The following is a 17,231-nucleotide window of genomic DNA, read 5'->3' as shown; positions in this document are numbered from 1 at the left end:
CCAGGCAATTTTTTTTCGCCAATCCTGGAGGAGACCGCCTCTTTGCCTTTTTTTGCGAAACGTTCCTCCCCCGTCTTTTGTCGCCCTGCAGGAATCTTCCCGGGACTCCTTTTGTTCTATGCTTTATGACTCCCGTTCGTCTTACAGAAACTTTTTCTTTTTTTTTTACTCTTTTGCGAAACGACTGTCGCTGCTTTAATTGCATCGCGCGCTCACGTCGCGCTCGTTCTTTCGCTTAAATCACAGCTTCGAAAATGGCAAAACGGGATGTACTTTATTGGAACGATAAATTAAAGGAGCCGGGTCGTTTTCGAAGTACCGACGCGTCCGGTGTCTCGGACTTCGCTGTCCGTCACGCGCGCCCGAGAGGGCGACAGCGGAAAAGGCAGCCCCTCGAATCCGATCGCTGCAGAAAACAACTTCTCGTGTTACATCTTTGTATATCAAACGGAGGCTCATGCCGATGTACTTTGTCATCTACTTTATCTTATTAAACAGAGACAATATTATTATGCGTCGACAATGATCTCAGATTTTATTATATATATATATTATATAGTCTAGTTTACAGTCAGTATACAGTCTATTCTTACAGCAGTTTAATTCAAGTTCAAATTTTGTTTAAAGATTACCCAGTTAACATGTATTAACAATAGCGTTACATCAATATTATATAATTTTCCACACAATATAAATATAATGTCACACTTGTTGTACGTAACAGACAAACAGTTGGAAACATAATATATTGATTATTGATGTAGCATATGATGTTACTATTAATTTGTGTTTTCTGGAAAATTTAAGCCTATATCAAACTACGCATTGGAGATTGAGGATTGCGAATTGAAAATTAGAATTCGACTATCTGATTAAGAACGAAACAGATAAAATTAAAGCTATGATCGTAGAAGGCGCTCTCAAATTTATTTGTAAAATTAAAATTATCAAATTGATCGAGAAGTCTATAATCTTTAGTTCGCAATCTTCAATCTCCAATGCGTAGTCCGATATAGTCCTAAAGCAATTCATGAGCTATTTATGTAAGCTATTGCCTATTTATTCTATGAATTTCGAGAATAACTATTTATTAGATACAGTTATAAGCTGCATATAGTAGTTTATAAACTTGGCAGCTCAAACCTCTAAACGTCTTTTTTTGTAATACTCTATTAAATGTTAAAAAAGAATCTGATCGATCGTCTCGCGAGTTAAACGAACGTTTCGTAAGTATAATACTTTATGAGACAATAGTTTCGTATAAGATGTCAATCCAGCAGAGGGCAAAAGTAAAAATAGTAATAATTCTATTGAAAGATTATTCTAAAATTCAAAATCCAAAAAATATCTAATTAATCCTAATAAAATTCGACGTTAAATTTCCCAATTATAAAATAATATTTAATCGTCGCATCAGCTGGGTGGAAGCGAATCTTGCATTTGTCATCGATGCGACGCATTTCGCGTCGCAGCGTGCTACATCAGCAACTTAATATTATAAGCTCGTCGACTCAGTGGACAGGATTCGCGTAACGTTCAATACGAGTGTTAAGTTTCATTTTTCCGCCGGCCGTGCGAAATTGAATGCGCGGTCGATATATACGCGGCGACGCCGGACGGTACGATCAGCGTTAACGATGCCGGTTACAGCCGGTTACTCCGATGATTCCGACGGCACGGTAACGCCATCGCGACTGTGGCGACTACTGTGTATACGCGTCGCGCTCCGCTTTCGTGCGCGACTCGTGCGATCGAATCGAACCGAACCGCGCGGCGTGTGGCGTACAGAACGGCGCGGCGTGCTCGATAAGCGATCGCGTTGTTTATCGCGAGTGGAACGGTCGATCAGATCGAGTGCCACGCGACGAGGGCCTCCCAACGTGGACGGTACGTATACGCACCGTGCACGCGCGCCTCTCGCGCACACGAGGCCTCGTGAGCAACGACGCATTCGGATCCGTGAAACGACGCAAAGGAACGCGAAGAGAGACGCGGCGCGCCGACGCGACCCCGGGATTCGACGCGAAAAGAAGAAGTAACGAAGACTCTCTGTTAATTGATCATGAATGAGCAGGTAGAATAACATAAAGCCTGTGTTAGACTATGCACTACTGGAGATCGAGAATTGCGAGTTGGAAAATTAGAATTTGACCTGTCGGATTATTTTGATTTTAATCCATTTCGTTTTAACGGGTTTCAATTCTAATCTCCAATTCACGATCCTCAAGCTTCAATGTGTATAATAGTCTGATATGGGCTCAAGACCTGTTCTTTGTCGCTATTCTGAACTGCACTAAAACTTTCTATCTTGCTTTTGCCAAACTTCAAAAATATATATATATATGTATACACACACACACACACACACACATATATATATATACATATATATATTTTATTTTAAGTACAACGAGTGTACTCGAGTTCAGCTACAATGAACAGATCTGTGATAACTGGAGCACGTGCTCCAATTTTCATGACGCAAACTGGAAGGAGGATCAGTTGTCAATGAAAATCAGTGGAAAATTCAAAAATTGAAGCGTTGTATTTGTGGTCTTGTATTTAAAACCGTCTTGAATGTGAATTTCGAGAAACTGCACGGTTATTTCATTGGTTAGATGAAATCTTAAGACCATCTCAGGCCAGACTTAAATTGATCTCGTCAGGGAGAGAATGCCTTCTCAGAAAGCACGCCGCGCAGCCTCCATTTTTTACGAAACGCGGGAAAGATTTAAATGTGTTTACAGGTCGAGGATAAGATCGAGGATTGCGAATTAGAAGTAAGGGAAGCTTTAGAGAATCGATTTTGCTACACGCGGAAGACACTTTAGAAAAGGTAGGAAACGGAATCGATATTGCCTTTTTTGAAAACTTTCCAGCGTCCGTTCATCGGAATCCCGAACAAAGGAGAGAACCCTGAAACCCCCCGCCTAGGTAAAAGATCCTAAAAAAAGCTAAAAAAAGAAAAAGTCGAGCATGTACTCCGCGTATAATTGTTTCAGCTCATAAAATACACTTCTCCCTGCGTGTTCTGTATTCCCTGCAAACTTCCCGTCCCAGTCCGGTGAGATCCGGTCTTTTTAGTGTTGTTACGCTTGCTTTCACATTCATTATTCGGAATGACGCGACCCAGACGTATTATGCGAATGAGGAACGAGGAATGAAAAAACTGCGAAAAAAAATATAGGACGAGAAAAACTAACGGATCGTGCCGTTTTGCGTACACGGCGATCCTATTGTGTTTGATGCAGTCTGACGGCGCACGAAGTGCGTCTATCGGCTGTGGCAATTTTTTTAAAAATCCTCGTCGAAACTAGAGTAAAAAGTTGAAGGACATCGAGAGCGGAGTGAAAGAGGGAAAAAGCGGAATTTTCGAGGATTTCTGGGACAGATATGCATGATTCACGAAATCGAGAACATGTGTGCGACGGCCCTAAGCAGAACAAAAAGTCATAAAAATAGCGTTAAAATGATTACTAAAAGTCACTTTTTGAGTTATACGATTCAAATATATAATACTGTTATTTTCTGTAATAACATATATATCTGTAAACACACAGACTGCAAATATCATTGTTACAAAGATATTTTATACTGTATATATTGTATATATAATATTTAACATACATTTAACATCTTTCTCGGGCGTACAGCTTTTATGAATTTATCAGTTTTAATATATAAATATATAATTAATTTTTTATATTTATTAATTATCCATTATACATATATAATTTATCCTTTATCATTATTATAATTTTTGAAACGTCATTTTGATTATCATAATTTGTTGTTCTGGCCTGAGGGCCAGTCTCCAAAGCTTTATTCATAGCATGAACTGGAAAGCAACGCAAAAAGGAACATATCCTTGGAGAATATAAGTAAATAACTAACGATATGTGTATGTATAGCATGCCATAAAATAAATAGGGGAGAATTGCCGAATGCGTACCACTTATAAGATATTTTTGGTTATATTTTACATTTGGTACTATTTAAAATGCAAACAAACGTTGAAAATTGTAGCTTGATGTTCAAGGCAGCTAATATTACATGTTAAATCTTTTACTATAATAGCAGATTAATTTTTTTCTAAGTTTTTTTGCAATATGTTGTCAAAACGATTCAACAAACCGGTCGCCTAAATCGTACCTGTGAGTTTTATTAATAGTACCTCCTTCTAAACTATTCAATTTATGAATGAAAATAAATAAAAACACAAGATTTCGATAAAAGAATCATTTTTTAAAATGTTGATAGCATGAACAAAACAAGATGTAACCTGTTCATTTTTTGTCTATCTTACACATTTCTTATTTACTTCATATTTTCGTTACTAAATGTTGCTTTTATTAAGTAGAACTTTATAAAATTTTGAAGAGGTATGCTTTATGAGACCGGTACGCATTTGGCAACTCTCCCCTAAATATTGACGTTTCGGTCGTCGGACAGTATCTTGTACCTAATAACAATGAATTTTGTACATTCCACCTTTATGTTTCGAAAGGTCGAGCGTAAAAATCTGTCTGTAATTCGAAGGGATATAGGAGGATAGGGCGCCGTTAGCACGTGCTCCAATTTTTACGGCCGCGAAAGGAGAATTAGCTATCAGCGAGGATCTCGGGCACGAGGACACCATGTGTGCGAGGGTGCACTGACGGCGGGTCTCCGGATGGCTGTAATCGATAGCCGGGGGGAAAGGAGGAGGGCGGGGAAGAGGTAACTTGCATATCGCGTGTATCGACGAAGCGTTTCGCTCGCTTTCGCTGAATATTCGTCCCGGCCGACCTGACCCGCGGCGCCGAAGGAATGCCCCGCGCGCATGCACGCGCCGCGGACGTTTTCCTTCGCGATGACAGATCGAACGAGCAGTCGCCACCGAAAGTGTTTCGCGACATACGCGCGCGCGCGCGAGAAAGAGAGAGAGACCGATCTCTCTCCCGGTTTCTTGCCGCCTGGCCGATTCCCGCGTTTGCCACGCGAATTCTCTCACCCCGTGTAATATATGTATAATCTCGTCTCTACATAGTGCATATCCGTCGTCGTCGTCGTCTTTTCACGCCCGTTCCCACTACACGCTTGGATTCCTCGTGCTCGGCCGAGGCTCGTGATCGGTCGATGCGCTCGGTAAATAATATCGTCGTCGCTGCAGTACGCACGAAGCGATATTCCGTGTAACGCCACGTTAAATTAACGGCACGTGCATCGGCGCTTCGCTTGTCGCTTCAGAGGAAACGTAACCCGGAGACGGAGAATATCGCGATTACGGGGCAAATTGAATTGAGATGCCGTCAGCCACCGATCGTCTGAAACATATGGGATCGCGGATCCCGTTTGTCGCGGCGCGGCGTCACGAGCCGATATTTTTTTCTGCGATTTGAAATGCCGATGAACGTCGCTGATATAATTCGAAATGCATTGCTTATGATTTTGTATTTTTATGCACGCGTGATTGATACCGGAGGTATCAAATTATTGAAATCTTTGTTTTTTTGTATATATATTCTTTACGCTTATTATCAGATTATCACCAGAATAACGCAAGCATCTATTTATCGCTTTATCACTTTCATATTACTTTTAAGTAACGTGAAGATTGGACAGTATGTATCAATAATACTGTATATGATACATTGTTATTTTTTGTAACTTTCTCTACGTACGTTTTTATAAACACAGAATGCAAATCATTCTTATGAAAAGACATTTATCGCTTAAAACAGTTCACTTCACACATTTCAAGCATACAGCATATATATAGCTTTTATGAATTGATCACTTTTAATACAATAAATATAATTAATTTTTTCTATTTATTAATAACTTCTTGTATATAATTTATTCATTTTTATAAATAATTTATACATAATTTATCCCTTATCCCTTAATATATATATTAATGAACACTAATTAGTATAATTTTATATAATTTTAATATTTAAATTAATTTTATATGTATAATATTAATATTTAAATTTGTTGTTAATATAATAGTATAATATATAATATAATGTAATTTTATAATATAAATTGTTAATATAATTATAGGATCATTTTTCGAAGAAATGAATAATTTTACTTTTCTTTTCCAAATTCCGTCGTGCGCATTTAAAATAATGTAAAGACTACGTAAATATCCCTCGCAGCGCAAAAGTACAAATTGAAAATGGGTTAATCGTGTCCTTTTATCAATCGGGAATGTTATCGAGGCCACGAGGACGTCCTCTGCGCAGGTGCTCGCCGTGGCATGCGAGACCGTTTCGATCGTTTTCTTCCTTGGCTGGGAAAGGCGTTTGTCATCCTTGCGCCCTCCTGATATGGATCACCGTCGTCGTCTCGGCGACGGAGACCGCGCAATCAAATCGATCTTGATAAAATAGGAAATAGAATAGAAAAAAACAATACGTCCGCAGGTTTCAACGCGATCGGTCGCGAATTAAACGTCGTCGGCGGGACGAGTCATCGGGACATTTTGCGAGTGAGTCAAAGGGGCGCTTAATCGTTTTATTATCGATCAACGCCACAGTTCGTGATGTACGTATAGAGTCGCGGACATTAGGAGCTTCTCCGTTTCTTCGGCCGACGATTTGATACTCGACTGGGAGAGAAATGTAGGACCGTCCCGGACCGCGGGGGTTGTGTGGCTAATTGAATCAAGCATAGCGTGTTACAATCGAGAGCGGTTCCATTTGTCGAAATTAACGCCGGGACCGTTCTCGTAGTCTTTGCAACCCGACGACGGGAATAAAAACCAGCGACGGCAAACACGGGAGTGTCTTTTACGTTGAGCCTTACGAGACTCGCTAATTCAATAGTCTAACAAAAGAAATCTGCTCGAGCTCTAAAGATCCTTTCCGGAGAAAAATCATTTGGTTATTTTTTATTTTATTTTTTTACGTCCTTTGAAATAAATATATAAACGAAAATATACGGTAATAATATAAAATAACTAAAAATTCCGCTAATAGTGACGACTATTAGCGGAATTATTTAGCTATTGCGATGCCTGTTATTCGGAAATTATTTAATTATTATCGCTGAAGAAAGCCCGAATAAGACCGAAACGTACGATTTAGGAAGAAGTTAAAGAATATGTAATATAATGAATAAAATGATATAAGAAAGAGAATTTTTACGCGCCAAGTCCTGCGTGTTGACTTATTGCCTTTATTGATTTGTATTATTTTAAAATTAAGAATCAGATACTTTAGATTGTAATTTTGATTTTACATATTATACACAGCTGGAAAATTTGTGTTAAATTTAATACATTTTACATGTACCAAACAGTTTACCTTTAAACTTTTAATTTAATACAACATGAACACGTCAAAAAGAAATACAAACATTATGTAAAAATTAGTAAAAATAATTTAACACTTTGACTTGATTCGGAAACAATTTGTGGAAACATATTTTTTCAGTAAAATTAACATTTATAATATATTAAACTAACAAATACATTTATTTTATAATTTACATTTTAAAATTACATTATTTTTATATTATTTATTCATTTATTGCTAAATTATACAGTTGAAAAATTTGTGTTAAATTTAACACATTTCATATGTTTCAAACGGACCACTTAAATTTTTGTGTTAATTTGACACAAGATGAATATGTTAGAAAGTAACATCAATACTCATGTTAAATTAATACAAAAATTTAAGTGGACCGTTTGGGATATATGTGTTAAATTTAACACAAATTTTCCAACTGTATAATTACTTATATTAAATTAAAACTCGAATATGTTAAAAATGTCAACACAAAATTTTAACAAGGACTTGAGTGGGTCGTTTCTAACACAAATACAAAATAATTTTTTACTGTGTATGTTATTTTAACAATAAGAAACGTTAAATATCAGTTTAACACAAAATATTTAAATTAATAAAATCATTATATTAAATTAATACTTAATATGTTAAAAAATTTAACATAAAATTGAACAAACATTTGAGTGGATATTTTTAACACAAGTATAAAGTTTTTCCTGCTTTCTATTATTATATGTTACAAAATGTTGTTCCGTTTTTTCTCGAAAAGTATTTTGAAAGCCTCGAGAAAGCTGTTTCTCGGAATATTAATTATTTTAAGCACTTTTAAACATATATATATTAACCGACCAGCGTTTCTTGATTAGAAAAATTGGCGCTATATGTTCACTACATGAAATTCTAAACTATTATATAAAAACTTTTGTTTCTCTTCGGCTGTTTCTAAATTGGTTCTAACTTTACAAGGTAGCAAACTATAAAAATAGCACGTCGCCATATGTAATATAACGTTTTACTGCCAGTATAGAGGCATTACGGAAACTTTGATTACGTCTGATCTCGACCCTCACGCGCGTTAAATTTTAAACGCGGCCGGAATCAATGCCGCGCCGCGCATAACGCATATGCACGTGTGTGCCGGCGATGGGCGTAAAGGCACGGGGATGACATTTTCTCTTGTCTTGTCTGCCGACAGATATCGATGTGGATGTCGAACATGGTGCAAAAGTCGGACAACGGAAGCGACGCCGTCGGCGACGCCGGCCTCCGCGTGCACGCGAGTTCGATCGACGACGAGTCGCTCGCCGCCACGGCCTTGACGCATTAGAGGGATTATCCGTTATTGCGGATGTGCGTCGGGCGCAATCGAAATGTCGTTTTTCGGACGGAGAATGGGTGGCGGCGGCGGCGGTGGCGGGGGCGGCGGGGGTTCCGAGCACACCGGTCATAACTTGCAGGACGGCCTGTTTCAAATCGCATCGCAGGCCTGTCACATCCTCGTGCAAGTGAGTCGATCTCTGTGTGCGTGGAGATCAAAGGTGGAGATGTTTGCGATGATTGTCAAGTATTTGACAAAATGTTACCCGATAGAATATTATCCAGCAGAATCGGAGTTAATGATATATAAAATGATATATGTATATTAAAAACAATAGGTATAAATACCTATTTTTAAGTTATTTATTGAGGACCTAAGATATTTATTTTACTATTTATTTTTTAAGATATTATTTAAAATACTGTGAGAAATAATAGGGTACAGCGGGGTAATTTGAATAGTGAGGTAATTTGGATAACAGTAAGCATTTGCAAGAATTTCAGAAAAATAGGGGATTTTAAGATACATTTTATTATATCAGACATTGATATAATGAAATGTAGCTTAAAATTTCCTATTTTCCTGACTTTCTTGCAAATGCTTACTGTTATCCAAATTACCCCACTATTCAAATTACCCCACTGTACCCTATATCGAATACTGAAGATAAAAAATAATATTGCATTCAATAGAATCGGAGATAACATTTAAAATGATATTGAAGACATTTAAATTATCTGTTGCAGATATTACAAAACCTAAGATATTTATTTTACTACTTATTTTTTAAAGATATTTAATGTACTATGGGAATCGAAAATAGCACTGAAACTAAAAAAGAATTGAAAAAGGAAACTAAAAAAGAGCAAGCATTGTAATGCTAAAAAGAACGTTAAAATTTGGCACAAATTTGCTGACAAAACTGAATTTATCGTTATCCTTGACGTTAAATCATACAGTCTATTGTATAAGATGAAAAAAAGAAGTGAAATTTACAGCATTCAGTATATTTCGGGAACCGGTAAAACCGCATGGCAAACCCGTCATCTTTTCATGTTTGATTCACATTGTTCATGAATCATGAAACGTATGTAACAGTAACATTTGAATAAGCTGATGCGGCATGTATTATAATCTTATCGATTCTGACGTATATCTCATTATTCACGCACTTTGTTCTTTAGGAGGAATTCCTCCTTTTACGCTGTTTACTTTCTTCAAGAGGGAATTCCTCTTTTTAAGTTTTTTTGTCTTTGTTCTTTAAGAGGTATGTTATTCTTTTCCTATTTTTAGATTGTTTTTCTTCCTAACAGATAGACTGAGAGAACTTTAATTAATTATGCTCGCATGACGCAGCAGAAATCATTGGGATGTATCTCGCACTTTTTCGCACTTGCGAGATTACGAATTCGAAATCGATTTATCTGCAACGAGAATTTTCGATTATTCACCTTGATTTTTCATTTCTTTACATTTGACTTTAAAGATTTGCGCAAAAGATTCTGCCTTAAATTAAATTAAAACGATATCAACGTAAAATGTATTATTTCAAGTTTATATAAGCTTCGCTTTATAAAGTAGTATCGCTTTCAATTTCCTCTTTCCGAACAATTGATCGCGGCACATAGCCTGTGTGTTATAAGCGATAAAAATAAATCGTTTTCTTTCCGCCCAAGGTGAACAATACGCACAACGTTTCTTACGGCGGTAGCAATAATGTGAATAACATCGCCTATTCGAAGTATTCCACGGCCGGCGGCTCCACCACACCGACGACATCGTCGTCGACGAAGGGAGCGACCGCCGCAAAAGCGTATCCGAAGTACGCGGAGCGTCGGGACAAGGACCAGGATGTGGTTGTGTTGTTGCCGCATCGCAAGAACAGGGCGCCGCGGCTCAAGCACAAATTATCGGTGAGTTGCAAATCTCTTGTGTATTCGTCGCGCTCAGACGTCTAAAATTTATACTGCTGTCGTGCGAAGGGAGCTCAAAACAATAACCCACTCAACCCACTGTTGTGTATAAAATCTAACAATTTTATTAATAATTTTATTAACAAGTCAAGTTAATTGACTCTTGAAACGGATTTTACTTATAAATCTGCTTCTATTTTCTTCTCTAATTTTAAGCTTTGCTATCCATAATGCTATAAATCGTTCCGAGATGTCGAACAAAGAAAGAATTAACACGCGTACAGATTAAATCACGTATATTTGAGCAATTGGTTGATTGACTAATGCGATAATGATCAATTCCTTCTCCGGTGAAAATATCAAAACGATTTCTGGCATCGTGGACATAAGGCTTTTAGAAAAGAAAAACGCGACGTACGTCACGTAATAAAAATTTCTTCTCGATTACTTCCTTGCTTTGTCGTCAAAGAAAAATCCCCGATTAAATCTTCGAATTTGCTTATTTCCCTAATGAATCACGAGCGGATTAAGTCTCTCGTCACGGATCCGTTTGAACGGAATGGCAAAGTCCGCGCGCTCCTTATCATATTAATGAGATAAAATTTATGTCGTCGTTTTTAATCAGACAGCTTAAAAATGGCGGTAAGAACTAGGAAGAAGCGTTTTTTTCCTTTTTATGTATTTATTGCTTCTTGAAGCAGATATTTATGAAGTATGTCAATCAATAATATTATACACATTGTAACGCGCTTGCAACATAACTGTGCGTAAAATAGCACGCGTGATATACTTTTTTGCAGACCGTATCCGAAAACGCACGGCTGGATGTGAACTCCCCGGGAGGTGATGATGACCTAGAGTTATGGGACCAGACCGGATTTATGTTGAGAACCGACGTGGACGATCCTCTCACGAATGCAAAGTACGTATACATATATTTTAATTTAGAAAATTAGACACATCAGAAGCAAAGATTTGTGATATCAATAATTTTTAGGAAATGTAAATATTTTCCATGATTTTCTCAATTACGTAAAAATAGTATAACTTAATAAAAATTCCCCATCTTTCGAATTGCTGCCCAGCAAACATATATTAAATTATAATTACAATATTACAGCAACCTTGTAATATTTCTGCAATATAGCTGAAACGTCATAATATTGCTGCAACATTGTAGTTATAACCTGTGTTTGCTCGGTGTATTCTCGATTGATAAATAAATTATTATTCCATGTAAGGGAAGCTTATTATTCCTCTTGGCTTTTAATATAATTGCTTTTAATGTAGTTATTTTTTACAAATTAAAATGGAATATGCGTTAAAGGAGCTATTTAAGCCTTAAAGATTTTTGATTGTGCAAGAAAATTGTGACGCTATTGTTATTGCGATTAGATTACAGTAAACGTAGATCATTTTCTGTCAAAGGTGGGGCAAGCAGGGTTGGTGCCGACCCAGTTGCATACCAATAACGATCATACTAATTCTGATCGTTCTGGTCGTACTCTTGCCGCTGTTGGATCATGCGGCGGACAAGTATCCGCTGAACGCCGCGTTAGATGGGGAATCGACGTGCATGGATCGTTGCAGTATATCCCTGGTGGAATCTATACCCGTGGGCTTGGATTATAGCAATGACACGGCGCAGCACGAGTCAATCTACGATTCTTGGATGGATCTCATCGGAATGGCGCAGGACACGATCGAGATCGCGTCGCTATATTGGACAATGAAAAGGGACGATGTGTTTCCCGACGACAGTGCTAAGATGGTAAATAATGTAGCAGTGTAGGGCACACTCAATCGTTCGACGTTATCCGTTTAACAAATTGCCTTGTTACAGGGAGAACAGGTGTTCCAGTCGCTGTTAGAAGCCGGGAGAGATAGACACATTGCGCTAAAAATCGCACAGAATCTTCCCTCCCGCTTGTCTCCGAACGTCGACACGCAAATTTTGGCCAAAAAGGCTAACGCACAGGTAATATATATTATAGTGTGCATTTTGACGAGGTTAAAATATTTACATTTTATCGCTAAATAATCGTATGAATTGTAAGATAAATTTTATATTTAGTATTTATATTTAAATTTATCAATTTAGCGATAAAGCATTGCCTATAGTGTTACTAATTTTTTATTAGCATTTATTTATTTTTTAAATATTTATTGCGCGACACAGTATGATACAGTTTTATCGTTTTTTTGCCGTGCATAATTTTTAAGAAAACAATGTATTTTTACTCGAATTCAGGTAAGGAGCTTAAATTTCGCTGGGTTGTTGGGCGGCGGTGTACTTCACACGAAACTGTGGCTGATCGATCGTACTCATGTATATGTTGGCTCGGCGAATATGGATTGGAGATCCCTTTCGCAAGTAAAGGAACTCGGCTTGATAGCCTTGAATTGTTCCTGCTTAGCGAATGATTACGCCAAAATATTCGATGTAAGCTGTGAAGTAAATTTATATAGAAATGTGCAGTAAATAATTATGTTTACTATCTTTGAATTGAAAATTCATGCAATTATTGATGACCTCCTTTATTTTACAGGTATATTGGAAGTTAGGCGAAGATGGTAAAGTGCCTTCCACATGGCCAGATTCCTTTAGCACAAAGATAAATATAAATAATCCTTTGAATTTTACGTACATGGATAATAAGTACAAATTATTTATCGCGGTTAGTATTGTCTTAATAAACGAGTTATATGTGTGTGTAAATAAACTTTTTTAATTGTAGAAAAAATATATATTAAAATGTTACAGAGTTCACCTCCGCCGTTTTCACCGAAAGGTAGAAGCAGCGATCTAGACGCGATTATGCACTGTATTGCTAAAGCGGAAAAGTTCATTTACATCTCTGTGATGGATTATTTCCCATTAACGATATACACTCCACAAATAAAGTATGTATAATACAAATATAAATATTATTTAAATACACAAATGTAAATATAATTGTTTTATAAATTAATGCTTAATACATATATAAAATACAGTGTAAAATAGATATGTATAAGAATATAAACTGTTATATTTTATATGTACATAACATTTTCTTTTATTTTATTTTTTTTGCTAATAATTTAAGTATTGTTTATATTTATATTTACAGATATTGGCCTATAATAGATAATGCTCTGAGGGCGGCGGCGATCGAGCGTAAAGTAGAAGTGCGTCTTTTGATTTCTTGGTGGAAACACTCGAGACCGTCCGAATCGTATTTTCTTAAATCACTACAAGACTTGACGAATAGTTACGCCAAAGTCAAAATCGAAGTGGTGAGTATTTTCCCGTAAAGGTTATTCTGGTATAAATGAGCACGTATGCCTTTCTAATGACGTTAAATTATCGGATTTTTAATAGAGGAGGTTTATCGTACCTTCCAATCGGCACTGGGACAAAATACCGTTCGCGAGAGTAAATCACAATAAATATATGGTTACTGATGTGGCGGCTTATATCGGAACGAGCAATTGGTCGGGTGATTACTTCATTAACACGGCTGGTAAGTTATTCAAATATCGATTTTCGCGGAAATAAAATAAGAAAAAAAATAAATTAGAGTAGTAATAAAACTTATGCGTTACTTTATTTTTATAAATAAATTATATAAAATCATATCATACATAAATATTTTTCTTACAAAAATATTTTAACGTGAACGTTTATTTCAGGTATCGGCACTGTGTTCGAAAGCGTTGGACATGAGAATAACGACAGCATAAGACAGCAGCTGGAAAATATCTTCCACCGTGATTGGTATTCCAATTATTCCTTTCCGCTAAATATAAACGAGACATGGGAAAACTCATGGGATTTATCGAGAAATTTACATCAACATTTATCATATGACATATACATGAATAATTATGGTAATCGCGTACACAATGAATGATTTTAATCATGAAACATTCATCATGTTGATTTATACGAGGAGAATCCATTTTCAATGGACAACGGAGCAACTGAAATTATTTCATGTATTATACTTCTTTATTATATTCTAACCGTGTGCTCTCTTCGCTTTTAAATTTTTGTAAATATTTTCTAAAATTTTCATACATCTTACAATTTTGCGCAAACAATAGATCATTGAAGTATTTGGATTAATCGTTACGTACAAGGGATGTTTCCAAAGTTTTCATGTTTCTGGGAATCGCTATATAAGTCGACGGATAAAACTCGTCAAAAATTTTTCGAAGATGGAAGAAAAATTTTGTGATTTAGGATAAGGGAGAACTATAATAAATGGAATCTATATCGAAAAATTAATGTAATGAATAAAATAAAAGATTTATACACAATTCCCAGAGCTTTAGAAACATTCTTTGTAGATATACATATGTTGCTGTCTACTTGTGCGGATTTATATGTTGTATACGTGGCATAATATCAAGCTATTTAGTGATTTTAAGAAATTAAACTATGATATTTTGTAGCGCTACCCTGGTAAAAATTTTTTTTAATTTTTAGAATTTTTATATAAGGTGTCCTGAATTTAAATATTAAAACTTCGGGAGCGTGTATGGGATCGATAAACTAAAAAAAAACGTCCTTTAAAGATATATTTATTTTTACTCCGTTTTGGAAAAAAAATTGCAAAAAAGATAAAATATAGTTTTTATTTTTGTATTTATTTATTATTTATTCATTCACACTTATTTATTCACGTTGTCTTAAAATTCTTAAAAATTTTTTTCACCAGGGTAAACTACAATATTACGGCGTTAAGTTTGTTACAACTAGTGACATGTAAATTAATATTTTATCTTTTATATGAATATTTTTTAATAATTATTACAATATTGATCATGAACTCAGAATTTAGTTTACAAAAACATTCGCAATGAATTTGATCAAGCTTATATATTTTTTCATTTAATTATTTAATACATAGCATTTTTACACATTTCTTAGCAATTAAGTATTTTTCCCGAATTCTCTCCTCAAAATTTGTCTCTTCTGACACACTTTGATAAAATCTTCAGAAAGGTTCCGTCGATTAAAAATAATAGGCGATATCAGTTCTTCCTTTATACTGATCTCTCTTTATCTCACGATCTTATTCGTATCGCGCTACCGCTACGTTCGCAAGTATCAGATATCGCTTAACGAAAAACGCATGTTGTTTAATGAGACGGACAAAACGTGCCTTACAAGAGCATTGTCTTTGCGATAAGTACGGTGATTTTATTATACATTCGAGAATTTAAATACATCGACTCTGCGTTCTTCCATGTAATCCGTGACTTCTCTAGAACTTATCCGTTTGTTACCTGTGTTGTTGCCTTTCTTACTAGTATATGCAAAAAAAAAATGGGACCTGATTATTGATGTCTTGATAAGTGTAGAAGAGAAAAAAAAATGCAAAAATAGTTAAGTGGATGGTTTGTGTTTAGGTAAAATGACTACTACAATATCGCCTTTGTCCGGCTGTGCTCAGCAGACAAAGCAGCATTACTATTGGTTTCCACACTTATTGTTAGATCTAGCGAAGAACTGAAGGCAAGAACCAATCAGATTAAAGAATCAAGAAGCGTTTACTGAACCGCCTTTGTTCTGCTGAACGCAGCATTAATCGAGTGGTATCCGCGTATTAATTTTCGTGCACAATTATTAATATTGCATTCAATTCTCCTGCCACTAAAAAAAAATAAAATAAAACGGAAAAAGACTAATAACATTGTCGAAACTCTAATAAACTTTTACTATATCTTAAGCACCTCAATAAGCAGTACTTATATATATACATTACGATTAAATGTAAAATGCATGTCTAATTAAATGAAATGTAAGAAGAGTAATACAAACGTTAAGTGATACTAAAAGTTTCTATTAATGACGGAAATGTCAGTATCGTGACAATCTGCGATTTACCTTCCATATTATGTTTTGGAATTGATATGAAGCAAAAAATGATATAGGTTTAAGACGAACTAGATGTATAATACACATACCGATCTACGCCTTCAAAATTAAAAAAAAATATGTCGAATTATTTCACGATAATTAATCGACTTTTACACACATGAATATACACACTCACAGGAATTTAAGGTATACTGAAATTATTGGTTATTATAGCTTATAAAAATGTAAGGGACATTATAATGTGTACACTATAATATATATTGTAAGTCTGCTACATTGCGTATTATCAATTGTAAACAACGATAATTAAAGAATTGCTTTATGAAATATTATTGTGATTGCGCGCGCAAACAATTAAGAACATATAAATTATACATAAAGATCTTTTTCTTGCTATATTTGTGCCTTGCTTGAAAAACTGGTCTTACAAGCTACGTTCGGGCAGCATGAAACATCACATTTTACAATTTTTTAGCTACATTTTTTTCTTTATCGTTAATTAGACACGATGACACAAGTACTAATTTTTCAAACTGATAGCGCTGTGGCACTATTTTGACCTTGTTTTACGTATAATTAACGATGAAACAACAGCACGCTCCTTGAACGCAGCTGTAATTGTATAAAAATGACGATGTATTTTAATAGCTTTGCCACAATTTTGTATAAATTAATATAAAAGAATTCCCACACCCTTCTCCTTTTTTCGCACACACATATCGTTCCATTGATGGAAAAGTGATAAAAGTTAAAAATTTTTTAGGATAATGAAAGAAAATTAATCATAAAAGTCTAATATAATTTCGTAAAAAAATGACACATTTAATAACTCTCCCAATCTACCG

General features: G+C 35.6%; 1 protein-coding gene across 3 annotated transcripts; it reads left to right on the top strand.

The window, feature by feature from the left end:
- Nucleotides 1-1,805: 1,805 nt before the first annotated feature.
- LOC105448454 (phospholipase D3-like) lies at nt 1,806-14,819 on the top strand. Of its 3 annotated transcripts, none has more exons than XM_011686998.1 (11): nt 1,806-2,074; nt 10,278-10,514; nt 11,315-11,436; nt 11,943-12,285; nt 12,358-12,492; nt 12,766-12,957; nt 13,064-13,192; nt 13,279-13,418; nt 13,628-13,793; nt 13,879-14,020; nt 14,190-14,819. In XM_011686998.1, the coding sequence occupies exons 1-11, from the start codon at nt 2,063-2,065 to the stop codon at nt 14,408-14,410; spliced, it is 1,839 nt and encodes a 612-aa protein (XP_011685300.1). In that variant the 5' UTR covers nt 1,806-2,062; the 3' UTR covers nt 14,411-14,819. The 3 variants fall into 3 exon arrangements, with proteins under 3 accessions (XP_011685300.1, XP_011685301.1, XP_011685302.1); XM_011686999.1 differs by lacking the exon at nt 1,806-2,074 and adding an exon at nt 4,850-5,127; XM_011687000.1 differs by lacking the exon at nt 1,806-2,074 and having other exon boundaries at nt 10,438-10,514; nt 11,926-12,285.
- Nucleotides 14,820-17,231: the final 2,412 nt, after the last annotated feature.

This window comes from Wasmannia auropunctata, unplaced genomic scaffold, assembly GCF_000956235.1.
Source record: "Wasmannia auropunctata unplaced genomic scaffold, wasmannia.A_1.0 LD336085.1, whole genome shotgun sequence".
Taxonomy (NCBI): Eukaryota; Metazoa; Arthropoda; class Insecta; order Hymenoptera; family Formicidae; genus Wasmannia; species Wasmannia auropunctata.
Note: the sequence above shows the minus strand (reverse complement) of the source record. Positions and strands in the feature narration are given on the sequence as shown.